General features: G+C 47.5%; 1 protein-coding gene across 2 annotated transcripts in view; it reads left to right on the plus strand.

The window, feature by feature from the left end:
- The window catches only part of NRK (Nik related kinase), a 98,088-nt gene that overhangs the window by 12,804 nt on the left and 57,939 nt on the right, over nt 1–27,345 (plus strand). For both annotated transcript variants that reach the window (XM_083796756.1, XM_083796755.1), the window contains exon 3: nt 21,992–22,048. In XM_083796756.1, coding sequence (XP_083652882.1) covers nt 22,034–22,048 — 15 coding nt within the window. In that variant the 5' untranslated portion in view covers nt 21,992–22,033. The remainder of the gene's footprint in view (nt 1–21,991; nt 22,049–27,345) is intronic.

The raw sequence follows: 27,345 nt of genomic DNA on the forward strand, positions 1-27,345 counted from the left end.
GTAATATGTTATGTTCGTTTTGACTGAGGTATAGGAATAAGGCTAGAAAAGTTTTCTTTGATTGTGAAGCCTTTCCTAAGAGTGATGTAAGAGGGAATAAAATAGGGAAATGAGCCTGCTTTGCTCCGATTTGGAGAAATAAGACAGAGGAAGGAAAAGGCCATGCTGCTGGACCGCTGGAGGTAGAAGGGAAGAGTGACGGCACTGGAGGAAGCTGTGTGGCATTGCTTCTCCCTCAAACCCCACTGGTGGCAAGCTCCCGCATCACGAGCCTTTGCCTCGATGCCAGCCCTTCCTGCACTGGTTCCCTAACGCTCAGAAATGTAGGAGGACTCTTTGTCTTTCTGTGATTGCAGTGCATTGAACACACCTTGCATTTCAGAGTCCATCCTCTGGTGTCAGTTTTGCTGTGATTGCATTTTGAAACTGTAGGTGCTTTCTCAAACATTCAGGAAAATCCTCTGCAGAAGCACGTTTGAGGGGTTTCTGCTTTCCCATATACATTTTAATGTTATTTTCATGTCAGAAGCAGAATCTTTCTCATATAACTTTTTGTCTTGCTGCGATTAAGCCTGCGCTGATTCTGACGTTATCATTCACATACTGAGGTCAGTACTATTAAATTGAAAACAGAGATTTAAGGGTTCATACGGGCAGTTCAGAAGCCGGGAAACATTTAGGGGTGCTGTAATCGGTAGAATCATAGACATTTTTGCCTGTAAAAGATCCTAAAGTTCCCAAAGAGCCTCCATACAAGTTCCCTTTCTTTTCATGTCTGGATTTATTTTATTTTGGGAGAGAAAAAATTCAATCTAGTCATGTTTCAAGGGTGTTGAGAGTGAATCAGCTGTTTAATCATGGCAGCACCAGGAAGGAGCAGCAAAGCTTGCTTCTCTGCCGCTAAAGAAAATGCTCGAAGCGATCCCGTGGTTCACTTGAATGTCAGCTGCCAAAACGCATAAGAAATATTGACAAAGAAAATTAAAAATCGTACCCAAAGGCTACTCCCTGCTGAGCACACGAGACCAGGGTCTGGCAGCTCTGGGTAACGAGCGCTTTGGATCTTGGAGCTGCTGCAACACCACTGCTGCGCGCGGGGAGCCAGCCTCTCGTGGGCTGAGAGCACGTGAGGGCGCCGTGGGGAAGCTCCGTGCGTGTGGTGGAGAGAGAGGGCCTGCGTGCAGCCCCTCACCCAGAATGAGGGCTTTGCTCATACAAATGTGGGATCCAGGAATGCAGGGTCTTCTACTGGAGCCTGATTAGGGGATGGAGCTGCTCTGTGCGGGAGGAGGAGTGCATGCTGTGCGGCAGACCAACGCAGGTGAGGACGGGCTCAAAGAGCACGCTCCAGACCGCAGCCAGCTCGGTCTACACTGCCAGCAGCTTCTGCACGGTCCAAAGCCCCTGTGTGTTTGGAAACACCTCCGCAGGAGATGCTGAATCCCAACTGAATGTACTCAGGAAGCACCTCTCTGGTGCTGGCCTTGCAGCCAGAAGAAATATCTGTTTTCTTTGAAGGAGGGCAGCTGCAGCGAAACAACAGCTTCTGAAGGGACCGTAAAAAGTTAGGCAATGGTGTTTGCTTTGCTTTTTCACTGCTGTATAGTATGTCCTTTGATCTATGCAATGTTGGGAGTGATGGAGTGTATTGGGGAACACTGGAATCATTTTGTAGTTTGTCTAGGTCGAGTATAGGCTTGAGATTGTAAATATTGAAGTTATTCTGTATTCCCTGTTGTCTGCGTATATAGTCAGGTCATTAGCACATGTTTTTATTCTTCAGAGGCATCAGAATCTTCCACACATTCAGAAATAGATACACAGAGTAGTGCACATAATCAAAGTAAAGCTTATTTCAGGCTAAATAAACAGTGTTCAGAATTACTAAATTGCTCGGTTGGCTCTGGCGATGACTCATAAGGCTATGTGTTTTAATGTATGCAGCTCCATAAAAATGAAAATAAAACTTAGAGGATTCATCATTAGATTTAGAAAACAATGTTTAACAGATTTATTGAAGGAGGATATTGTTCGTAGTGAATCATTCTAGACTGGTTCCAGGTCATGTCCTTTTAAATGACACGGAAGGGGTATAAATTGTACCCATGATAGTGCTCGAGCTGTCTAGAAACATTATAAAGTTGGGATTTGCATGTAATAAGTGCTTGAAAGCTAGCAGATTTTTTGACAATTTATGAAGTAGTAGGATGTAAACATGCCAGTAGTAGCAACTTCAGCCTTTTGAAAACTATGAATTAGGTATTAAAAAGGGGAAGGAGGAGTTTGAGAGCATCCCATCCCCTGCACTGCTCTTTGCTTGGGCCCCTCCGTCTGCCCCGCGAGGCCCCGCAGAGACTGTGTGGGGCGGGTGGGCGGCTCTCCAAAGGGCAAGGGCCGACGTTTTTGGGGAGCTGCTGATCTGCAAGGACCTTCGGCCGGGTCAACGATGATTTGCATCGCCCAACTGCCATGTCGTCTGGGAGGAAGTGAGATTGCTGGATTGTCACCCGCAAGCTCTTGGGTTTCGCTTCCCCGCTGAGCTGCGGGCCCCTTGCCTTGCGTCTCCTTCCACAGCAGCCTGGGCGAGTGCTGCCAGGTGTCCTCTGGGGTGGCAGTAGAGCTGTAGAAGGCACCGTAGGTTTAGGAGCTGCCACCTCTTTGGTTTGCTGGTAGTCACTGTATTATTGTTACACCGTGGTGTGCTGCTAGAGGTGGTACCTTTGCAAGCATCGCAGAGTCAGTGGCTGTGGGATCGCTCTCAGTGAGCATGAGGCTGCATCTTGCAGCAGAGACCTACTCTGGGAGAGACTTTAGGACTCTTAGTTTATTGATTCTTGGTGTTTTTGGTTAACAAGATAGAGAATTCACTCCTTGTCCTACTAGTTCAGCTGTACTCTGACAGCCCTCAGCCTTCTAAGAAAGTTTTCACGGGCCAAATGAGGTCATCAGCAGCATCTGTGCAGTGAGCTTGTGTTCTGATGTTGAGAGGCACCTGTTGAGGGCTTCTGACTTCCTCTGTCCTAACAGTGTGGATTATCCCTTTTGTGGGGCCAGCGTTTTTGGGTGGCCCAGCAGCTTTGGCATGTTCTGGGGGGGTGACGTTTTTTGGAGCATGATCTTGCAGGCACGATGGTGAACCATGAAACATTTGCAGCTGTTCGGTGAGTGGAATGGTTGTACCTCTAAAGAGTCTGAGGGCACAGAGAGCTTGGGAGGAGTGCTCTGTTTTGGGGCCGTGGGGTTTGAAAGGGAAGATGTGGACTTCAGTAATGCAGCTGATTAAAATGAAGCGGTGCTGTTGCTGAGGCTTAGTGGAGAGTGGAAGCAGTACAGCCCTCCTGTAGTCGCTGCACAGCCACTATCTTTATTTCTGTGTAGTCACCTAGGACCTCGGATACACAAAGGAAGCAAGTCTGAGCAATGAAGTGCCTCTTCTGGTTGGTAATACAACTGCTTCTTGGCACTGAACCGTGCTTCAATTGTTGACATGAGTTATGAGTTACTCCGCTGTTAATGTACGTGGCAGGGGGGTAATGAAGCACAAATATGACTTTTCTGTTTATCTTAAACAATTTGGAAGTCTGCTGAGTCTCCTTCATAACTCATTTCATTGAGTCGTTGGCTGAAGTAGTTGAGAGCAAGGGGAGGGGGAAAGCAACGTGGTTTTTTATCGAAGAAGGTTTGGTGCTCCATGCAAAGAATCACCAGACCATGCTAAATTATGAAGTGTGGAAGTCTGTGGACTGCATTCGAAACCTTAATCTATGGCAGTGCCTCAGGCACTTAATGGAAAGCTGAATTTAAGAAACGTCTCCATTATGTCCAGTGCGATCCAGAAGGCCTTGAGTAAGATGAAAACTTCAAAGCATCTCTTCTGGGGGTGGTCAGAAGCGGGCACCTTCTGAGGAATGTTGCTCAGGGCTGAAACGGAATCTCAGAGTCTGCAGACTGCTGCAAACAGAGACATTAAAATGCCGTATAGTCTTAGGGTGTTTTGTTATCGTTTGTGGTCAGTTATGGTTTTAAAGGCAACCATAGCCTTCAGGGCACTGAGGTTTTCGTAAGTCGAGTGGGGAAACTGCTTGTTCTTCATGGAAATGATAGAATGCTGCTTTCTGTTCCACCAGCAGTTGGTACAAGTGCTTGGTTGTCTATTCATTTGCTTTATTTGGTTTGTAGCTGATCAGCTTGTCCCCCTGAAAAGCTAGTTAATTGTAGGTAGGAGTGTATAAAAAAAGTACTGCTGCGGCGTATTGGGGGGGTCATCAAGTCATTGTGTGCATCCTTGGTTCAGCAGTGTGAGCAGCTAAGGGAGGTGAGCTGCTAATCCTGGCAGCGGGGTTTCCTTCAGGAGTAAGTCTGAGCTTAGTGTGTGCTCGTGCTGTTGTCTTGAGATCTGAAATGCTGTCGTGCTTATGAACAGGTTGCCCTGGAAGCCTAATATCTAATGGTTGTAATAACATTAAATACACGGTTGGGTGTTTTGATATTTAACTCGTGCCTCTGATTTGTAATAACACCTGTGAAATACCTACTGGATGTGTTTGTTCCTCCTTTTTCAGTTGCCTACAGCTCCTAAGTACCTTCACGTAGATGTCCACGTGCTTTATTCAACCCTGGAATTTAAAATAATGGATCATACATGTGAAATTAATCAGCAAGTCATAAAGTCTTGGTTCTGGTTAGTGAATATTTTAGAGGAATTCAATTAAGATTCTTAAATGTAGGGTTAGTTTATCAAAAATAGAAGAGCAAGGATGTGAAAAATCCTCTCAGCTGAGAAGTGCTTCTAATACAGTAAAGGCCGTTTGACTGAGCAGAGCAATGCACAATAATTAGATGTGCCACATCAGCCATTAGAGAATAGTAAAACCTTTGCAAATAATTTGTTGTCAGGCCTGCTGCTCCCATCTCCTCCGTGTTTTTGACTTGAATGTCCACCTGGGAGAGCATAGTGCATTTTTGTCATAATCTGGTGGCATTTTGAGCTCAGATGTTGGCACTGGGGCATGCTATTTTGAAGGTAAGAGCACATGCTAAAAATGCACTGGTGACAACACCACGCACAGGAGGAAATAATAAGTTCAGCCTCTTAATTTCCCTGCTCTAGCACATCGCTGGTGACTTTGGTTTCAGTCCCTCCTACTGCTCGGCAGCTTCTGGATTAATGCCCACATGAAGATATGGATCAGAGGGACCAGCACTTTGCGTGCTTGAGTTGTACCATGCCTCACCTACCCTGAAACGTTTATTGTCTGTGTTATCTCTTCCGTAGAAAGAATTAGCGGAATTAAGGGAAAGCTTAGGAGAAATAGTCTTTGTGCAGCCCAAAAAACGTCTCAGGGCATGTAACGAGCTATTGGGGTGAATGAAGGAAACAATGTCCCTTGGTTTTAAACAGCACAAAATCTAGTGTTTGGTTTCTAGATGTTTGAATCCTGTTTCAGGCTAGCTTTAGTAACTTTCCTTATTTCTGGATGAGTCACAGACCTATGGAATAGATGTCAGTCTGAGCTGCAAAACGCGCATGGTTCGTTCTGCCCCAGCGAAATGCCATTGCAGCAGAGGTGAGCTCGCACTCACTCCCCCTGTTGAGCCCCTGTCCTCGTGTAGAGCAGTCCTGAGATAACACTGTAAGAAGCACTAGTAATGTCAGCTAGTACATGTAGCTGTCAAGGTATAATTTTGCCCTCTGATGGCCACCCAACAGCAATTAAAAGCACTTCCATGCCTGTGCCAGGAAGGTTTCATATGTGGTCTGTTCTTGCACTCAGTGACGCTTGAACATGCTGCCACCGATCCCTGCAGCTTCTCTGCCTTGCTCCCCAAACACAGGAACACTGATGGGGATATTTTGGGGTGCCACAGCTCTGGTGCACCGCCACACACGGTGCTGGGCACAGCCGGGGTCTTCCTGCAGGGCTCGGGGCCAAGCAAGGCCATGTCTGGCCACAGCACAACTATTGAGGCTGCAGCTGCCCAGACGGACAGCAGCAAACACTGGTCGGGCAGTTGGTAATCCTGCCCTTCCGCGGCATTTGTGAGGAAACGGAGCTGAAAAGCCGGCTTTCATTGGGAGCTCGGGTCAGACGGCTTGCCCAGTCAGTAGACAAGGCGCAGGTCAGCCCCTCGTCTTGCTGTGATGCAGTTTCCAGTAAGCGGTTTTACGTTGTAATGTCCATAAGCGTGGTCAAATCCTTCTCCTGTCTGGTGTTCAGCTGTTCTCAGGCTGCTGGCCAGTGTTAATTCTCCTGGCCTGTGCAGAACTGTGAATACGGGTCTTGAGAATAAAATTCAAGAAGAAACTACTTCTCAGCTGTTTGTAGTATGCTTTCTTATTTTTAAAGCCTCTGTGTGTTCTCATCCTGCCCACATAACCTACCAATGTCATGAGATTCCTGAAAGGCTTTTAAGATTTGTTTTAGAAGCGCCTTTTCAAAGGCCTGTCTCATCTCCTTCTTTTTCCCCAACAAAGCATGAAGGCTTAGAAACTTCTGAGTTCTTAGGAAAAAACAAGCCAGAAGATGTCCTTTCTGGCAAACTTTGTGGCCTTTTCAGCCCCTACACAAGTGATCGTATGAGCCAAGATGTAAGGCCAGCACGTGGTCTGTGCCTGTGCTGTTAGGCACTCCCATCATGTAAGAAGAATTTCTCATAAAGGCAAGAGAGGGGTTGACGTGGGCAGCTGTAGTTCAGGAGATCTAGTTTTTCTTCTTGCTCCAGCCTGTCATTTTCTGCTACTTAGTCTGTATGAGCGGTATTTTTTGAGGAGCACTGCTGCCTTCTACCCCTATGGAAGAGCCAGGCTGTGGGGGCAAAATTGCACAGAGAAATTCCTCCTGTGCTGTTTCTTGCCCAGGTTTTAATAGGGTCATCCAAGGCTCTGAGCTGCCTTGAAACTCTGCTTTCTTGAAAGCACATAACGATTCATAGAATCATTAAGGTTGGAAAAGCCTTCCAAGACCATCTGGTCCAACCATCGCCCTACCACCAATGTCACCCACTTAAACCATGTCCCTAAGCACCGCGTCCAACCTCTCCTTGAATGCCCCCAGATGGTGGCAGTCCTTATTTTTTGCAGTGTTTTGGGGTTCTCTTTGAAATGAATTAGTGTACCTAGGGAGCTGACTGGGGAGAAGTGGATAGCAGCCACTTACTGAGCATCGTGCCGTTCGGAAACGGTTTCATCCGAACCAAAACCCGTTGAGTTCAACAGAAACAGTGGAAAAAAATTAAGAAATGAGTTGGCTTTCGTTTGGAACCCTTGCTTCAGAAACGTCAAAACACGGCATTTCGTTTGCTTCATTCTTCTAAGCATACACTTTAATTTAGCTGGATATTTAATATTTCATGGATTGTCTTTAGTGCTGCGCGTTCTAAAGGAAGGCGCTGTCATACTGAAGTAATTTGGCATCGCCAGAATAAATATGTAAATATTAATGAACTCTTACAGTTCTGAATTTCCATCTTATAAGGAATGTTTACAACTGAAAGCGAGAGCAGTTGGCAAAATACAGGCATTTTGTGGAGTTTTACTGAATACTGGAATTGTCTGAATTCCATTTTCTGGCTCTACAGTTACTCACTTGCTACATTTGTTACCAGCAGTTTTGATGTCATTTTTTTTCTTTGTGCAAATATTTTGAGGAAAAGGGCATAAAAGAGATGTGTGGTTGCCTTCTGAAAATACGAGTATTACTGAACTTATGGAACTTTCTAGCTTTCTTGTTTATTATACTAAATTTTGGCATGGAATTTTTTTCCTGGTATCTAAAAATAATGGCAAAAGAATAACCAATTTACTCATTTTTTTCTGCCATGGCAGATTTGTCTTCTCTTGTTGTATTCTTTCCTTTAAACCTGTGAACAATTATACTAAAATATGCAACAAAACCAGTATAAAATAAATATGCCTATGGTTTAGATAATGGACTCTGTAATGTATTATTTAAACAGATTGTCCATGATGTTGTCGTGTAACATGGAAAACAGAGAAGAGCCGGGAGAAAATTTCTTTGCTTTAATATTTGCTTTTTGCAGTCTAACATGAAATATTCATCGCGAGAGGCTTCTTTGCGCCCAGCAGCCAAATAACATCAGCAGACACCTGGTTTCCCTTTATTGATATCGGAGGCAGAGTTAGGTGCTGCGGACCTTTGGTCCCTGTGCCGAGGTGCAGGATCCCCGCTGTGCACCACTTGCCACTGGGGGAGCTGAACCCGGCCGTGCTGTTTGCCCTGCAGAAGAGGACGGGCAGCGCCGACACGCGGCTCAGGTGCACCGCTCCGTTCCTCCTCCGTGACCCCTTTTTGACGAAGGGCGAGTTGTTTCCAGAAGCCCAGGTTTTGTCGTCTCTCCCGGTGGAAGGCAGCCAGCCTTCTGTGGGGCAGCAGCCGTGCCAACACTTGCTGCCTGTGCCGTGCCCAGCGAGCCGGCAGCTGCCGAGCCCTGGGCTGCTCGGGCATCACGGGCGGTGCATGCCAGGGGCATACCGTGTTCAGGAGACACTGGGCTTCTTGTGCATGTGCAGCTCAGCCTAAAGAGGCCTGGTGTTTCCCAAATGCACTGAGCTCCTGCTCACGTGGTGGTGAGGAGGCTTGCACATGTACAGGACGTGTCGGATTTCTGGATGCCCAACCGGGACTGTTTCCTTGGCAGAAAAAGAGGTTGGACCTGGAGAAACTACACGTATTGTAGCCTGCTCTCCCTGAATATGGAGAGAGGATGAAGGAATAAAGAGATGCACCAACCTTCCTTTCTCCTGGACGCTTGAAAGACTTTAGTCAGAAATGTTTTGAATAAAGGAAGTTGCAAAACAAAGGCTGGAAACTCAGGTCTCTGATCCCGCAGGCTGGCGAGTAAAGGTTAGAGAGAGAGAGGGTTTAGGATTCACCCTTTCCTATCTCACTGTCTTCCTTTCTTTGTAACGTGTCAGATTTTAGGTACCCACCTGGAAAAAGACCTTGCATGGTCCGTGTTCGTGGCTTGCATGTTGAAATTAGAGTACTTTCATGTTGGCACAGGAATCTGCACCTGCAGACACGTGTGTGATCAGGTAGGGGGTGAGCTCTTTGTAGGTTTGCAGAGCCCCTAATAATGCTTTCGTGAGGCTGGTCAGAATTGCAACAAATTCTTGGTTAGTTCATGTAACGTTGTTCAACTGCTTCTTCCAAATTCACAGATCTCTGGCCAAGAATGAAAGAAAACGTCCTGTCAGCCCAGGGTGAATCTCGGAGCCCGCGTGGCACTTGTTCTGTCTGCCCTGCAGATGGGTTTTGAATGTCAGAGCGAGGAAAGGCAGCTTGGCTTTCTGAGCTGTGGGAGCTGCAGCACCCTGCACTGCTTACATTACGGAGTCCTGGCTGGTCTCTCTCTGTTGATGTGATTAGTATTAAAGAAATCCTTTGTATTGCAAAGCTGGGCTTCTAGGCTGACTCCGACAGGCTTGGCAAAGGCAGCGCTGAGCTCTCCCATGGGGCTGGGGCCGAATGGGGACTGTAGGCGCCAGTGGGGTTTGGGATGGGGACGGCGCAGTGATTATTAATGGGGAGCGCGGCCGGCTGAGTCCTGTTGTGTGTAAACACTGCCCGAACTTCCAGAGGGGTGGTTCTTTCCAATTCCTGGTGCTTGTGTGCCAGCAGTGGGTTTTCCTTCCTTTCTGGCTTCCTGTACTGCCAAGCAAGCAACATGAATGTCATTACACAGTGCCCTGCTATCTACGCTGTTTGCTTCTTGTAGTCATTGTGTGATACGAAAAGTCCCCAGGATTGCATGATGCACGTTCGCTCCCAGGGATCTCCTCTAAACCTGGGCAGGACCAGGAAGAGAAATGGGGAAGCTGCTGCTTCTGCATTTTTCACCCCCTGGGGCTGGCTGCTGCTGTCTGTGCTCTTCCCTAGGTGTTTGCAGAGGGCTGCGATCTGATAAGCCGGGGCTGGCTTGTGGAGGAGGAGAAGGAGGTCTGTGTTTGTGCATCAGCACCCACTGAAGGAAGCCTTATGAGCAAGCAGGGTTTGAAAGACTTGAGATGACGGAGAGCTTTGCCTCTGGATTTCTTTTGTTTTCCCCATTATTCTCTTAACTTTATCTCTGTTTACCATCAGTGTAGCCATTCATTTCTGCAGATGGGCTTCTGAGGCTTGGTATTTCCAACCCGCTTGCTCAGGGCTGCTTTGCATGGGTGCTGGTGCTTTTACGTAACTGGGTGTGTGTGTGGAGCTGGTGATGAAGCAGAACAACAGCACTCTTGAGGTTTGGCAGAAAATAGTTTCTTACGTTATTACTCTTGACTTTTTCTTCTTGGCAAAAACAAAAGGAAGCTTTAGCAGGTAGGAGGTTGCTGCCTTGCCACAGAAACATGTTCTCACATACGGCTGCTGCAAGGGCAAAACCACCAGCCGGACCCAGCCCTAAGTGTGGCCGACGTTTGCTGTCCCAGTTAGCAACCAAAACCCTGCTCTCACTGATCACGAGACATGAATATTATTAACCTTACACCACTCAGCCTTCTAATCAGTGCTCATTGCTGGCTTTCTTAAACCAATCTTTTTGGGGGGAAGGATGGGGGGGGCAGAAAAAGCTGGTAACTGAACTAAAGGGGAGTTTCCAAAGAACTCACCATTAGCCTCTCTCTTTATTTTTTAAAGCCCCTGTGAAACTACAGGGCCAGAGTTTTGTGAAAGATGGGCGCTTTTGGAAAATCATGTCCAGTACGGCCAGATCAGTGAAAGGGAGGTGACGAGCAAAAGCAATGCAGGCCAGCGAGCGTGTCCACGCTTGACAAAGCTGGGCTGGAAATACATTTCTAATTTAACTGGGGCAACCATGTATGCCAACCAGGTCTTTAAAAATAATTATTTGTTGGTTTTTTTTTTTTTTCCCCAGCCTTTTGCCCATGGTGTCATTTGTTTTACCTCTTCAAAGTGGATGTAAAGTGCTAACAGCAACATGATAGTGCTCACCTTTTTCTCGTTTGCTTGCAAAGTGGCAAAAAAGAATCAGTGCTGGGGAGCCAGTGCTAAAGGTAGCTCTCTGACTGATTTCAAAACCCCTTCCCATTTGGCATTTGGGTTTCTGTAACCCTTCCTTTATTGAATATTACCTTCTTGTGCAAACTGATGTCAAAAATATGTATTTTCTGTAAGTTTCACTGGTACAAACTAGAAAGCACTCTTGTAGTGCTAATGCTAAGACCAAAAGAAAGTAGCCTGTAAGCGCTGATGTTATATGGGTTTTTATATTAAGGTGAATTCTGAAGTCATTTAAACCTCCTGGGTTTTGAGGAGAGACAACATTGTAAAACTAATAAGTGGAGTTGCTTGGAAGTTTGTCCTTTCTTATCCCGTTCTTCGTCTCTGTCCTCAGCGGTCCCAGTTCCTTTGCTGGGTCCTTCAGGGTCTCTGCTAGTGTGTGTGCCCATGGCCACCACCTCTGCTGCCACGCTGCGGCTGGCTGCAGGCGTCTGGCGGGCAGCATGGAGCCCGCTCTGTCACCCTCATCTCTGGAGGGTGTCAGCTGTGTCTCTGTTTTTCGGAAAGCACTTAGGATTTTAATCATCTCTGTGACTTCTGCCTGTCAGTTTTGGTTGATGTGGGCTGGCAGGAGAAAACATGGGTGGATGCAAGGGCAGCACAATTGTCTGAGCCCAGCTTTGTCAAGAGACCAGGCTGAGCTCTTTGATACTGGAGGAGAGCTTGCAGCTCTGTGTAATTTCATGTCCCTCCCTGCACCCAAAGGTTCAGAAACTAGAAGGCAACACAAAACACTCAGGAGATGGGTTTGCCTAGCATTTGTGATATTTAAATATGTGCATGGGCAGTGCTGTAGGGTTTTAGCTGGCCCTGCAGATTTTTTCTCCTGTGCTTATTACCAGATTTATCCTGAGGAGCAATGAGCTGTTGGTGGTGTATTTTGGCATCTGGATGTGGATGACAGAATATGCGAGGAAGCTGCAAAAGGAAGTTATTTTGAAACTGGTGGATGGTTAAACTTTCAGAGTCAGATTTAATGTGAACACAATTAGAAGAAGATGTTAAAGCAGGGGTGCCAGTTTTTTAAGCTTGTATTATATACATAAAGCAGGTTATAGATATGCTATTCAACATTTCTCTGGCCAGCTTCCTGCACTAGCTGGATGCTTCGTGGAATGTTTAGGTTGTTTTGCTGTTCTGTTTTTTTCTTTCTTGACAGCTGCTTTGTGATGGGCTGCAGCTGGCTGGACAGGCTATTGCAAGCAAGCAGATAGCATTCAGAGCTGGGAAAAGGAGAGCTGGGCTGGAGACTGAATCACAAGAAGGGTTCTGGTGCAGCTTCACTGACACTTGTGGTTTCCTGGGCTGAGCCAGAGGATTTCGATCTTACGGTTTTGAAAATCTGTGTGTGCGTGCACACGTTTGTCCATGCTGCCTTGGACCCCGTGGCATTTGGTGTTGTACAGGTTTGCAAAGAAGCCATTCCTGTCTGGGAAAGTTTGATACGACATACGTGAGTGAGAGGAAAGGGATCAGATGCATATGCCAGTGAATGTGTGTGTGTCTGTAGTCAGTGAGGACTGCAGGCGGTGTTCCCATCCTGCTGGCTTCAGTGAGGCAGGAGCACGCCCGAGAGCTCGAGGCGCTCAGCGTACGGCTTCGAACCGCACTGAGCTGAGTAAACCGGGCGGGTTTACACGGGGCAAGGCAACGAGACCAGAGTTCAGAAATCTGGTAAAGCTCTTCAGCGGTTAATACAGGAAACTCTCGGTCCCTTTGGTGACCGACTCTTCAAACGGTTAGCTGCTGCTTGTGTTCTGTACGCGCTGGCAATTGCCCGTCTGCGTTGCTTAAGGTTCTGCGGTTCTTCAGCTGTGATGTGTTCAGCTATTTTGGTGAAATTCTTCTGCAGGGGTGGTTTTGTGTTTGCTTGTTTTTCCACTCAAGAGCTCGCCGTTCATTTCTCTCTGCTGTGATTGACTTCGATCCCTGCAGAAGACTGGAAGGCAGGGCGTTGGAAAGGAACGGCTCAGAGCTGGTGAGAAGCTACTGCTGCACGTCTGACCCACGGTGTGCCTGAGCAGGGCCTCTGCTGCCTGCTTCTGCTGCCTGAGGCTGATCAGGTCAGCTCAGAAAAAGGAACACCAAGGCTCTTCTCAGAGTCGGGAGTTTTCTTTAGGAAAGTGGACTTGGAAGCTCTCCTCGTTCTTAATTACAGAAGAAAAGTTTATTTTGCTTTTAAGAATAATTAGGTAGTCAGGTTTCATTTTGGATACCAACTTGACATGGAAAATCTTTCCAAACTTTTAACTCCTATTCCCTTGCATGTTGTGGACCACCCGGCCAATAGGATTTTAGAAGGAGCAGGAACTGACCCTTTGCAAGATCAGCGCCATGCACTTCATCTCTTGCATTCAGAAGTCTGGCGACTAATGTATTTTCTTACAGACTAATTGTGCCCATTAACTCCCTATTTCTTTTCGGAGATGGTGCATCAGAACCAAATGAGAAGACAGCAAGAGGAGATGCTCTTTTTTTTCATTATGAAATGCTCTGTGAAAGCCTGTGTAGGTGTTTGGAAAATACACCCTTTCCCTAGGCAATAATCAGACCTGCTGAACTCAACAGTAGTGCTTGGTGTATTTTGCCTTCAGGATTCATCTCAGGTAAAGGGAGCTCTAGGAGGTTATTTGTTACAGAGTCCTGAAGGAAAGGCTCAGAGACCACAAGATAGAGCCAGGTGATGCCAACCAGGTTCTAGCATCGGGCTGACCATCCTGTGCAGAGCCACGTAAAGCCGCGTATCCATGCCTCTGCCATCTGTGTAAGGAAGACACCAGCAGAAATGGAGAGAAAAAGTAATTCACCATTAAAATTGTTACAACTCTCATCATCGAGGCTGGATCTGTCTGAGCTGTGCTCCCTTACTGTCCTTTTAAACAAACAAACAAAAAAACACAACAGCAACACAGTTTTACCCCATGCAGAACCTTATTCATGCTGTGCCTTATATGCAAGAGGAAGTTCAACTCAATTACATTTATCGTTCATGAGAATGGTGAAGGACTTTTTAATCATGCTTTTCAAAAACTTGGTGATGTAGTTGCTGAGAAGTTAATGTGCCTTCAAAATCATATTTATGTGGGATAGAAGGCCAATAAAGCCTTGTTTACTGGCACGTGTCTGGGAAGGCTGCATTACTTACAAGGTTAAAACACGAATCTGATCACATGAGATTCGTAATTGCTTTGTGCAGCTCAACCTTCAGAGCTTCGCAGTGGCGGCGAGCCAAAATTCCCTCCTTTGGATGCCTGCTCCGAAAGCCCGGCCACCCATCAGCTGACCCCAGGTCCGGCCCCGACTTCCTTCCAGTGGGCTGGGGCCGGTGAGGCGCATCCGACCGCCCGTGACTTCATCCAGCAGAGATGTGCTGCGTGTGGCTTTTCTCTAGTGCCCTGAATTTCTGTAAGCGGATGGACGTGAGTCACTGGGGTGGAGGGGTTTGTACCTCTCCCTACACTTAACTTCTCAACAGGCCTCGGTCTACAAAATGAAACTTTTTTTTTATTCCCAAAACTGTTTATTTTGCTGGATGCACAGATTTTTGGCACAGCAGATCTTTGCTGTCTCAGATCCCTACTGGGCACCGCAGGTGCTGCATGGGACAGGCTCCTGGCCAGGGCTTCGTGGCTGTGGGGCTGCAGTCAGCCAGGCTGGATGGCCACATCCCCCGGCAGGGTGACATCCCCGGGCTGCTGGGGCTGGAGACACGGCAGTGCGTCCCTGGGAGTGGTGGCATCCCTGCCCTCCTGCCATGGGTCCCTGAGGCTGGAAACATGGCAGCAGGCTTGGATGGATGTTAAGAGGCACCACGAATGTTTTAATCCGCGGTGAATGGCAAGGCTGTTGGAACCACTAGTTGTGTAAATTCTGAAATTTAGGCTCAGAAATTTTATGTCCCAGTAAGTGGAGTACAAGGAAAAGGGGAGAAGTGGCCAGCGTGCTCTTTGTGCCTCCCCTCCCATTCTCTGCACTGCCCCCAGCATCGCTCTCTAGATCCGTGTGTCCCTTTCATGTTGTTTGGGAACTTCAGGTGACAGTAGGATTTCTGCAGCATCATGTCTGCATTTTTAGCTGAATAACAAACCAGGCGAGGGTCCCTTCCAGGTTCCTCAGCCTGGCATGGAGGAGCAGGAGATGACAGCAGATGTTCTGCTGCCCCCCAGTTTCAAATAAGCTGTGGACAAGACTACTGTTGTGTTTGAGTAGCATGGTATTTTCTGAAGTGATTAGTGTTTGGCTTGATCTTGCTAATCTCAACATGAACGACCTCTTTGAGGGCAGATTTCAAAATCCCAAGAGATCCATCTCTGGTACAATCTTACACAAGCACGCAGTAGCCTTGAGTGGTTCGTGTTTTGCATAAGGCCAGTAATCTGATGGAGTGAGTAACGTACTGATACTGCAGAAGCGTAGACACTCAAATAGATGTTTGCGAAAGGGCTGGAATTCCCTCCTTTGTTTCACTTTGTTTTCCCACTGCTCTGCAGTCAGACACAGACAAACACCAGGGAAAGCAAACAATCTGCATTGCCACTGGTACAATGGGAGGAAACGGGAACTGCACAGGTTTAAAAAAAAATGGACAGAAAAACTATTTCTGGTTGCTCTTGGGCCATGAAGGCTGTGGTACAGTCGTTTGCATCAAGAGTAAAAAAATGTCCTTTTCCTCAAGGCTGTTGTACCAATGAAATGGCTCTTGTCCATCCCTCTCCTCTAGCTGGTGTGGCTTGGGCAGAATTTCAAGTGATTGATAAAAATCATACATTCTGATCTCTTCTCTGGCTAACAGGTTGCTATTTTAGTTTACGGGAAGTCCTGTACCACTGCTGCCTTAGTTGTCTTCTACAGTGAACTCAGTTCCAGTGCTGTTGTTTTCTTTCTTGTTTCTCTAAGTGTGTGACATAAATAGGAGCACCGGGAGGAATTCCTGGGTTTTGTTGGGTTGTGTGTGTTTGTTTATTTATTTATTTTAATCTTACCCCTGAAACTTATAAAACTAAAAAAATATAGAAATTCTCAAACCAGTATTTTTCAGTTTGGGTGAGCATGCAAAATACTTACCTACTTCTGGGATGGGATAAAACTGGGGAGGGAGGGAAGCAATGGAAGGAGCAGAATGACCTGCACGGAAATAGGGCAGTGGTGTTTGCTGGGAAAAGAACGTGCTTTCCACTGAAAGCTCAAGTCATTTTTGCTATATACATTTGCTGACGTTTGCAAAAATACCCTTTTTAGTTTGGAATGCAGTGCTACATTTTCATTTTTTTGAATGCTTTCATTTCTATGCGCATACTATGTATCTAATATTTATTAATTTAACGTGCTTTGCCTTAAAGTGCACTGAGTGTTATTAATTAACTTGTATTCTTTATCTGTCTACCAGCAACCACGTTAGATTTTACTGTTAATGGTTTACAACCTGAGTTCTGGGGCATGCTGGACAGTGTCCAGCTCCACAGGATGTCCTATACTGAAAGTATAAAATCTTGCCTGGCTCCTTGGAACACACTGACTCAGCAAGAGGAGTGGGAGCTAGCCTATGAGGGGGGATAAACCTTGAAGAGCACGTCTCGACTATTAACAGTATATTAATATTTATGTTGCTCTCCACTTCTTTGGTCTACGTCCCCAAAAGACGCCAGAGACCTTGCAATAGAAGTGCCCCCAAAGCTTTATGGTGTCGGTCAGGGTAGGCTTTCAGCAGCCTGGGCTGCACGATTAAAAGGATGAAGCTGTGATCAAAGCCATAGCCACGTTCCCACCTGGCTGCTGCCCTGGCTTCTTCCTGGGGGTTAACAAGAAGGCTTTCTGAAACTGGGAATTATCTGCCACAGACTGCTGTGTGCTTCTTGTTTTTTAAACTCAGCTCTCAGAATTGCTGTGGGTTACGTGTTTGTGTTTAAAATGAAATGGATCGTTTCTGGAATCCAGTGCTAGCGTTCAGCACCCTGAGCTCTTCCTCAGACCATTCACTAACAAAAACCAGCCACAAACATACAAACCCTGCCTGCTTGTTCACACCAGCCAAGACCCCCAGGACAGCGGGATGTCTGGTGCGAGCAGCCGTGCGCTGCCAGACGGCGGCTGCGCCTGGACAGGGCAGCGTACCTGCAGGTACCTCATACAGACCATCACTTCGTTGGGGTCGCCTGCGATAGGACGTGGTGTTTCCTGGCTCCCCGTGCAGATCATTGTTTGCCACATAGTCTCATAAAGGCTCTCCTTGCCCCACAGGATGGAAGGGGTGGAGGGGAGAGGACCAGAAGGGTGGGGACCCGTTCTCCGGGGTGCAAAAAGCCGAGCTGGCAGCCTCCCAGCAACCGCAAGGCCTCGCGTTGGTTAGCCCGAGATGGGCTCAGGTTTCAGAGTTCATTGAGTGGGTTTTCAACAGGAAACCTGCCTGCCGAAGTGTGCTTTCAGGAGGAACGTGCAGCTCAACAGCTGAGCCTTCACCCTGCTCATCCAGAGCAGCTGGCAGCAGGCTGCAGAGGTTATCGCGCAGTCAATGCCTTTGGGTAAGAAAGTCCTCCAGCCTTGAAGTCTTCCACCTCAGCCAGACAGCCTTGCTTTCAAGTACAAACCTGGAAGATACAGAGATGGCCCTAAGGGTTAAGTTTGTGCTGTCTGCCAGCTCACTGGGTTCACTGGGCAGGCAGTGTAACTCCAGTGACCCTGGAGCCTGCTGCGGATGTTTTGACCAACAGTGTGAGTGATGCACGCACACATGTGATGGCAGAGGGTGTTTGGTGTGATATTGCCCTCACCCTGCACACGGGCAGCTTGTAACCAGCCACACAGCAAGGTAGGTCTGGGAGGGGAGCTCTCAAACCCAGCGCTCTGTGTGACCACAGCCTGGCGGTCTCAGGTCTGTGTCACCGAGAGCTGGGACCTCGGGGCTCTACCTGTAATAATGGCCCAAGCCAGGGACTCGCAATTTTTTTTTGTTTGGATCCAAGAGGAAAAGGTACTGTGCATAATGAAATTTTATGTAAATACACTTAATTCAAGTAAAGCCCCCTTATCAGCTAATAGCTTGACTGCTAATGCTGATACTCTTGTTTGCTCTAAATTGCATAATGTTTGTCTTGACCCTCGCTAGAGGGCATAGATAAATGATGCCTTTATCTATCTAACTCAGAAGATAAATGCATATTCACTCGGAATAACACCAAGCGATCCATCCCGTTCCACACAGATCTCCCTGCAGAGACAACGTGCAGTTGGAGCTCATCAGAAACAGATCTTTGGCACGAGCATCTCCTGCAAATGTGGCTGTGATGACCAGCATGCAGATTCTGAAACGTGTCTGCTGGCCCCAGGTTTGCAGCATGTTACTGCAGCGACTAACTGGCAATTGCAGCCGACGTTAAGTGGAAATATTTTCTGGGGGAGAAGAGGAATTTAGCTGGACTCGGAGCTAATGGGAGGATTCCTTCCAACTTGGCTGCCTCACCAAAATGTAGGCAGGAACTTCAGCTTTAGAAAGTCGCTGAACTTCTGAATCGTTCCAGTCTGAGTTTTGTGTGTGATGGATAGCATTTAACGCTGTATTGTGGGTGGGAGCAGGGCTGAGTTGCACATGGCTGTTGGATGCTTTGGCTGCACTTTCAAGAGTCAAAACATGCTCCCAAACTGAGCATTTGGGTGAAAGATGAAACCTTGTAGTAGTGAAACAGGGGCCCACAGAGCCCTGCTGCCCTCAGTCCAGTTTCTGGGCATAAGTTTCTGGAAATAAACAACACTGGGTCTTGAACCACAGCAGGTTGGTGCCTGGTGATGGTCTGCAGAGGAGGAGCTGCTGCAGGTTGCTCAGAGGACTGGGAGTGCTGTGCCCCTTGTTCTTCCTCACGGTCTGGATTAAATCAAAAAAGACATACATTTATGTCTGGTCCCTGGAAGTAAGTGCATCTGTAGATCTCGTTCAGTTGGGCAACAGTTAAAACAGCCAGTTGCTGCTGGGAGCCTTACGCACACACACACAAAATAAAAAATCAGAGCACCACCTTTCTAAAAACAATTCAAACATGCTCAAACTTGTGGCTTCAGCAGAAGTACAAGTGTGTAAAAGTTCCCATGAACTCTGCCTAACCTCTGAGATTTATCGATAAATGCAAAAAAGTGGGGCCAGGCCCTGAAACCTTTCCTTACGTAGCCACTAGTGTGTTAGCAAGAACCCCGGGGCTGGGCTCAGGATGTTTACTGCTTTTAGAAACGTTGAGGCAAATGAACTTGAAAGAGTTCGAGGAAGCAGCGTAAAGGACCTGAGATTTTCATTCTGACTGCCAGGGTGGTCGTGGTCTCTGCCTTAAAGCAACTCAACGTGCGGCCTGTTGCCCTGCTCAGTCAATTGCACAAGCATTAGTGGTTCTCCTCTGTGAACATACATAGGTGTCCTCTTATTTGTGCGTGTTAGGGTGGTGTGAGAGGTAAGTGGAAATGATGGTCTGTGCTGTGTAGTTCTGACACGCTGTTTGGGGCATATGCTAGCAGGTTCGGAGACTTTTGAGAAGATCTGTTGCTCTACAGTGACGATGAATACTTTAGGAATATGCACAACTAATCAACAATAAATTTTCCAAAATGGCAGTAAAACTATCTCATTATTAAAACGTAGATATATTATCTATAGATAAATATTTAGCTGCAGTAACCAAGATAGTCTTTTTTTTTTTCCTGGTCTCAACACACTCCTAAACTAATTAATCCCTTTTAGATAATTTACATGAGGTTTAGATAACCTTTTCCTGAGGCTAACCTGCAGCCCTTGGCATGACCCTGCACAAGCTTCTGGGGCGGAGATGAGGTTGTCCAGCTTCATACAACCAAGAACTGCGGAAAGCTCTCTTCAAAAGGTTTGATAACAGTTGTTGAGAATAAATTGTTGCCAGTTGAGAATTGGAGCAAACCAATGAGTTTTTGCTGCCCCTTTACTTTCTGATCGTTTCCTTTTGTCCTCTCAAAAAAGGTTTGGATTCTCTTGTGCATTGCCCCTCTCTCTGTTTTGTTCCAGGGTAATAAAAGGGTCTAGAAGAAGATAAGGGTGGGAATTGTGTGCAGTTAATGTAATGCGAGTCCATGTAAAGGCTGCTTTACCCAGTCGGAGGCTGCTTATCTCAGGTGAACCCCTGCAGATGGACGACAGGATATGGGCCCATGGGTTTTTCTTGGGGAAAGAAACTTGGGTGCGAGGCAGCTGTGTGCCTGAGAGAAGGTCCAGGGCACGATCCTGTCCTCTGCACAGGCTGAGCTCCTCCCGCCCAGCCCTCGGCAGGGCTGCAGACCTGGGAGCTTTTAGGAGCTGGGGAGCAGGGTCGAGTGGTGCATCCCATGCAGAGATGCCTCGTGACCCACAAAACAAAAGGACACGCTGTTTTCTTTCCCCTAAATGCTGATTTTCCAAACCATTTTTTTTTCTGGTATTCAGCATTCTCATTTATAAAGGCAAAAGTGAGTGAGAACAGCAGGTTTGCATGCAGTGGGAACAACCGTGGCTGCAAAACAACATGGCTTTTGTGCAGAGGGACAATCTGACCAGGTCTCACCCTGAAATCAAAACTGAACACCAAGCCTTTCCCATTTCCCTACTCTGAATATTCAGCGTTGAGTATCCTACTAGTGATTTATTTTTTAGTAAAGAAAAGAAACACATCCCATGCTTCTCTGTAATTATGAAAATCAGAGTAAATCCATGACGTTGTCCTCTGCACAACATCTGAGTGCATCCCACCAGCTCGGCGGGTCGTTCTGCTGCTTCGTGCAGTGCGAGCTGGAGTTAAACCAGGGTGCCAGCCTGTCTGGCATTGCTCGCCTCGTGGAAGGCCCTCTCTCGCTCTGTTGCCAAGACATTCAATGCCTGGAAGCCTTCACAAACAATGCCCTCCAGCAGCGGGGCCGTGGCTGCTCCGGGGAAGCTGGCCAGCTGGGAAGAGATGGATGCCGATGTCCCTGTCCTGCTGGCGCACAGCACCACGGTGCTGCATGGTGTGGGCTTGGGGGGTGTGCGTCTGCTTCGTCTTCCTCCAACATCTGCAATCATACAGAAATCCGAGTGCTCAAGTTCATGAGAAAAAGCTTTGCAGTCCCAGGGGTGCTTCCAGGGAAGGAGGGCACTTATAAATACACAAAATCTCAGCAGGATTTAGTTTTCTGTAAAAGAAAATATGACTGTGACACATTGCCTGAGAACAAGGCATCGTTTTTCTTTGATGCAAAATTGCTTAGTCGTTGAAATAACGCTCGTCTGCAATTTTGTACGATAGGACCTGGGTTTTAAAATGACATCAACCTAGCTTTTAATTTCGCAGGTGTAAATTGCACCTGCAAATCATTGTGTCTGCAAACCACAGCATTTCATGTTTGATTTCCCGATTTCCTATGGCGTACTTAACTGATGTCAGTTAGTTATTTCAATATCCAGCTTCTCAGGCACCACTATTTCAGGAGCAAAATTACAGTCTTAAAGCTTCAAACCCATTTCTGAACCTTTGATGGAAGGGAAGAGTTAGGAAGTGCAGCCAACCCTCAGTTCATACAAATCTTTTGATACAGTCCTTGAGATGAGTGTTGGGTATTGTCAGAAAACACTGTGCTTTGCATCTGTTGAGCAACTTGATCTAACCATGCCAAGAAGCTGTGCAATTTTCCAGCGAGATTCCTGGTTGCTTTTCTGAAACACATGCTTCTGAACCATAGTTTGTCAGTCTTAGCATTGAGTTTGCTCTTTTAATAGCTTTATTCCCTGTTGCCTCCTTTTTCCTAACTTTGTCTTGAAAAACTAACCACTTAGTCTAAAATTACCAGTTATCTGTCACGTGGGCTATGCCTTTTCCATGGGAGATGGATGGAGACCCATAAGCTCGTTCCACATTGTGCTCTGACAGACGAGCTAAATGCACATTTGCTGCCATGTGCATAGTTTACACACATGCTTTACTGACAGTATTCTGTTTGCCTAACAGGGTCGCCATGTTAAGACTGGGCAGCTAGCAGCAATCAAAGTGATGAATGTTACTGAGGTGAGTACAAAACCAAAAATAAAATAAAATGTTATCAAGGCGTAAAGGAAAATAAAGAATCAGAGAATTGTGAAAATGTGGGTGGCTTATAAGATGATGCATAGGTATAAATTATGGTAACTGAGCAGTGGTTTATGGTTTTTGGAGTACTGAGAGGCCTTAATACAGCCAGATTTTCAGTAGTGCCTGTCTAGTGGCAACAAAGCAATAAGGGAATGCACATCTATATATTTTGATGCTCTGAAATAATGAAGAGAACTCTCTTCCTGCTTATTTCAAGTTGATTATCTGTTTGCAGAGATAGCAAGTAAAAGATTTCCTGTAGCTCTGTGCTGCCCCTTCTGTTGAAGCGCATCCTCTCCTTGCCAGCCGTTCCTCAGTGTATCTACCCTGACAACTAGCAAGCAGGAACATGTTAAAAATGCAAATGTAGCACTTTTTTATTGCCATTTGACAGATGAGGGAAGGAGACGGGTTTAATTGGCACTGTCACTGCTCACATGTATGAGATGGTATCTGTGCTAGAACAGGGTGTCAACAAAGTAGCTAAGCATTGATTTTTGTTTCAGAGAGCAGCATGTAACGAAGCAGCTTGCCTCCTTGACACTGCATGAGCCTGAGCCCCAGAAGGGCTGGGATGTGCCTGTGTCCTCGAGCGTGAGGATATGTTTGGTCGGATGCATCTGTTCTCACGGACAGCCAGCTCCTTGTTCTCTCACTCTGGCAGCGTGGATGTGGTGCACAAAACACCAAGACAATGTTAGAGTCTTCCTGGGATGCTGTGGGTCATAGCCTAAAATAAGAAACAGGTCCTCTGGACCAAGTCTGCGCATGCTACAGATACATGGAGCATTTTGGACAAGCACAAGCAAGCTCTGGCTGAGTTTTTGTGTCTTCTGCTTGTTTTGGAAGACAGTGGAGTGAGTTAGCATCTGCGTGGGCATTGTCACGTAGAACGGGTCCAGGCCAGCTGTCTCTGCTGATGGTGTAGGAATCCAGCCCTGAGCAGCGACTGCTCTGAATGGCACACTGCTTTTCTGAACTTTGCTGCTGCTGCAGTCCTTTACAGAGCAGCCTGGTTTGGCTGTGGCTGCTACCTTGTAAAATAAGCATGCGTAGTTGAATTCCAAGTGTTGTTCCTGTCTGTGGGTAGAGGAGGGTAGATTAGTCAGTGCTACATTAAATTGATGGAATTTTAGCTTATAGCTCTGCAGTTACATACGTCATCATGTGCTTTGCCTCAGAGACATAGCAGTCACCGAACATGAGGCTGCTGGATTTTGAGAGCGAGAAGAAGTCGGGTTTGAGTCGCAGACAGATTCCTGGGGTCAGAGCACCTTTGTGCTCTTTTTTGACAAAGGAATTTATAGGAGAGATCCTGTCCGGGACTCAGAAGCGATCCAAAGCTGCTCTGTAGAATGTGTTCACGCTTTGCTGGGCCTGCCAGCAGTGCTTGAGGGCTGGCCAGAGATGTCACTTGTGGGCTGTCATGTTAACACAAGTGACAGTCCCTTCCTTGATGAAACAATTGAAGCAAAAACTGCAGGAAGGGAACCTTGGAAAGATTTCCTTCCCTTCTGCTATATATAACGCAGTCTCCTTTGTATGTAAGTAACAAAATGCAGCACGCAGTAATGTCTGCTTGCTTGGAAACAAAATTTAGATGGAAGACAGCCTTGTGCTTCAGCTTCAGGAATCCCCAGTGATGGACTTGCATGGTTCTGGGGACAAAGCACAGCTGCTCAGGTCTCATTTGCTGCTGCTTTGCAGGCTGGAGAGCCAGCACCATCCTGGGGAATCTGTCCCCTCGCTCGAGGGGCTGAGCAGCAACGATAACAGATCGTGCTGTTTTCACATTGAGTCGCTTAACACGAAAGCAGTTGTGACGGTTTCAGAGTCTAACAGTGAGCGTGCTGGTGCAGCCACCTAGGGGGTTTCCCTGGTGCTCTTCCCCAAGCTCTGAGCGAATCCATTTTAGCTGGACATGAGCGTTCCTGCTCTCTGACCTCGGTGCAGGGCGAGTGTGAGGCTTTCTGCTGTTACTTCCACTTCAGGAACACCAGGCTGGCTGCATTCCTGCTGCTGAGGCGCAGGTTGGGAGACCCGGATCCAGTCCTCTGCTTCATCTACACTGCTGCTGCTGCACGAGGTCGGAGCTGGGTAATGCTGAGGCTGCTGCTGGATGTGCCCAGGGCATCTCTGAACCTCAGCCCTCCGCCTGTAAAATAGCAAAAACTTTCACAGCATGGAGGTACTGAAGCCTCTCGCAGCATTAGCGGGTGCAAACTGTAACGCAGAAATCCTTTCAATCTCCAGAAATTTAGTGTGATAAATTCAGCCTGCCAAGGATTCGGTATTTCTCCTGCGTTGTCAGTCTGCTCAAGTTTCAGTTATTTTCTGTTCCTTTGGGCTTGAAAAACTGGCTCGAGGCATTAAATAAAATCTTTAAAATATTGAAATCCCCTTCTTCAACGTCCTGCATATAAAAATTGCACCTGAGAGCAACATCTCACAGGGAGTTTGGCTCGTGAGAAATGGAAGCTGTCACAGTAAACCTGCTCGAGTGAGATGCGAGGCTCCCAGCCCCTGTGGTCATCTTCATCTTGGGGTGGTTATTGGATCTGATTAGTGCTGCACAGGGAGTGCTTTTCTTAGGGAGAGAAAACTTCGTGTGGTAGAAAATAGGAAGATGTTTTTAGAAGAAAAAAAAAAAGAAGAAACCAGGGCAAATGCAGTCTTTTTTTCCTTCACCTGTGTCCAAAAAAGTGGAGAAGAGCGGAATGCCTGGCATGGCCTCGTGGTTTGGATGCCTGCTCGGAGGCTCTCCGGGTGCAGCCTCCAGGAGAAATTCACTCAGTGGCAGGGACCGAGTCTGACGGAGCCCCATGTCAGGGTAGGTCTGTGGTGGCTGGGTCACTAGCCCACGATGCTGCTCAGTAATAAGGTCAGTGTTGTCTGACGTGGGAGAGAAGGGTTTGGAGGAGGATACCTCATACCTAGGGGTTCTGAGCTACCTCCACGCCTCTTGGATACTCTGCAGTGCGCTGCTCTCCCCCAGCATCCTGTTTTCACTATAAAGTCCAACCTAAGAAGTCTTCCAGCTAGCGCTTCATCACAACTAGTACATTTCTGCCAAAAGACTTTCACCAAATCTACATTTTTTTCCAGCAAGAAATCGTTTCATCAGCAAGCTCCTGACCAGCTCCAGCTGTGATTGCTCAGCTCCGAGATCTGAGGCACACCAGGAGCTGAGCAAATCTGCCCTGCACTGCTGTGAGCTGCAGCCCCGGGCTGCTTTCTGAAGAGCAGCAGCAGGATGCTGTGGTCACTGCGGGATCCTCTGGACATCTGTCAGGAAGTGCTGCAGTGTCACGTTAGGGGGGGGGCGCGGGGGGAGCCCTTTGAAATTGTTGAAGTGGAGCTGATGGCAGTGTGCGCTCACGGGGCCTCTCCGCGCAGGCTGTGCTTCCTGCGTGGCGGTGCCAAGCACACAAAGTGCTCGCAGAGAGGTCGGATCCTTGCTGCTCGCCTCTTCGGTATTGGTGCAGGTGATCAGGGAGCTCTTCTGCAGCAGGCCATTCCCTGTCTGTCATTGCTTTCAGGCTTTTCAGGTAGCAAAATAACACTGAAGTGAGAAACCCGTTATTAGTTATGCCCCAGTACTGAGGGCTCTTTAGGTGGAGCACTTATCAGCTGGTGATCTTGTTTCTGTTTGAGGTCAGAGGCGTGTGCTTTCTAGTTCTTTGCTTCCTAATGTCATTGCGGATAAGCCCACGTCTTCAAAAATAGCCTTTGATCATGAACCTGTCATCTTTGTGCATGCAGCCATCTGTACCCAGAACCGCACTGGTTTGTGAAAAGCAAACAGCTTTTTGCACCTGCACATCTGTGAGCTTGCTTCCTTCTCCCGAGCAGCATGATTTGTGAGCAGCTTTCCAGGCCCCTGGGAGATGTGGCTGATGGCAGCACTAACAGAGGGGTGGTGGAAAGTGGAAGTCCTGAGCTCCTACACCCACTGAAGAGTTGAGGGTGTCTCCAGGCTCCTTGCTCACAGGATGCATGGAGCTGAGGCTTGGCAAGTGCAGGTTCAGTTCCCAGCTGAGCCTCAGGCATGGGCCATGGGGCAGAATTGCTCGTGCTTCCTCTTCTGCTTTGGTTTCTCCATCTGAAACAGAGCAGTTCTTTCAAAGTTCACTCGAGATACAGGAGGACGGAGTACTTTGTGTCTGTGAAACACCCACCTGCTGGCACCTTACAGCCTGTTTTATTTTGAAGTCACATCTGCCTTTGGAGGACAAGACAGTTTAGCTCCGAGGGTTTCTGCTCAGCAGCAGCAGGGCTCTGTAGGGAAGCTCACCGCACTCATCCTGTACCCGAGCAGTGATAGCTGCCTCTGGGACACAGATGGGCAGGGGAAGAAGAGGGCGGTGCAGGGAGGTCCCAGCCTGCTGGGTAAATAGGTAAGGACACGAGGTAAGGCAAGGATTGTCTTGCTGGTAATGGGAAAGGAGCATTACACACGTGTACGACTCTTTGCACTTGCCAGTGAGTGTGGCAGAGCCTACGTGGTGTTGCAGCTGTGCTCACCAACAGGCACACACACACTTCCCTTTGTTGTTTTAAAAGCACCCAGGCAAGACTGTTGAAAAACAGAAAATATTCAGGCAAGAGCTGTGCCAGCATGGTTAATTAGGCAAAGGAGGAAGAGGCACGAGCTGTGAGGAAGCGGCTGAGGTCTGCCAGCTCCCCAAGAGGAACTCTGTGAAAGCAGGGAAGCTGTGCAGCCCTGCTCCACCAGTGCAAAGTTCATGCAGATGGACGGAGTTAAACCAGACAAACACAACCAGGTCCAGGATGGTGACTCCAACGTTGTTATTCCCTGCCTCACCTCCCTTCCTCTCACCTGCTCGTTCCCACCCTTTCACACGCACTGCCGGGAGTCCCAGAGGGAGCAGAGCCTCGTTTCCCCTCCAGAGGCGTCAGCACAAGCTCTCGGCTCCCTTTCATCTTGCCCTGGCCACGTGCAGAGAAGAATGCGACCTTGCTCCTGGAGGATTTCCTGCACGCTGTCTGGGACGCAGCTCTGATTTCTCTCAGAGACTCCAGATGCTACACGGGGCTCCTCCTTTCCCTCCCGAAGCCGTATGACATCCAGGGACCTGTCAAGCCAAAGTTAAGGGTCCTCCTTTCTCCCTAATTGCAAACATAAGACAAATGAAATACCTGTAGGAGTGTGTGCAGCTCGAGAGCCTGTGTTCAACAGAGGGGCTGTTCTGAAACCTGAAATAGCTGCTCTT

This window comes from Anser anser, assembly GCF_964211835.1.
Source record: "Anser anser genome assembly, chromosome: 13".
Classification (NCBI taxonomy): Eukaryota; Metazoa; Chordata; class Aves; order Anseriformes; family Anatidae; genus Anser; species Anser anser.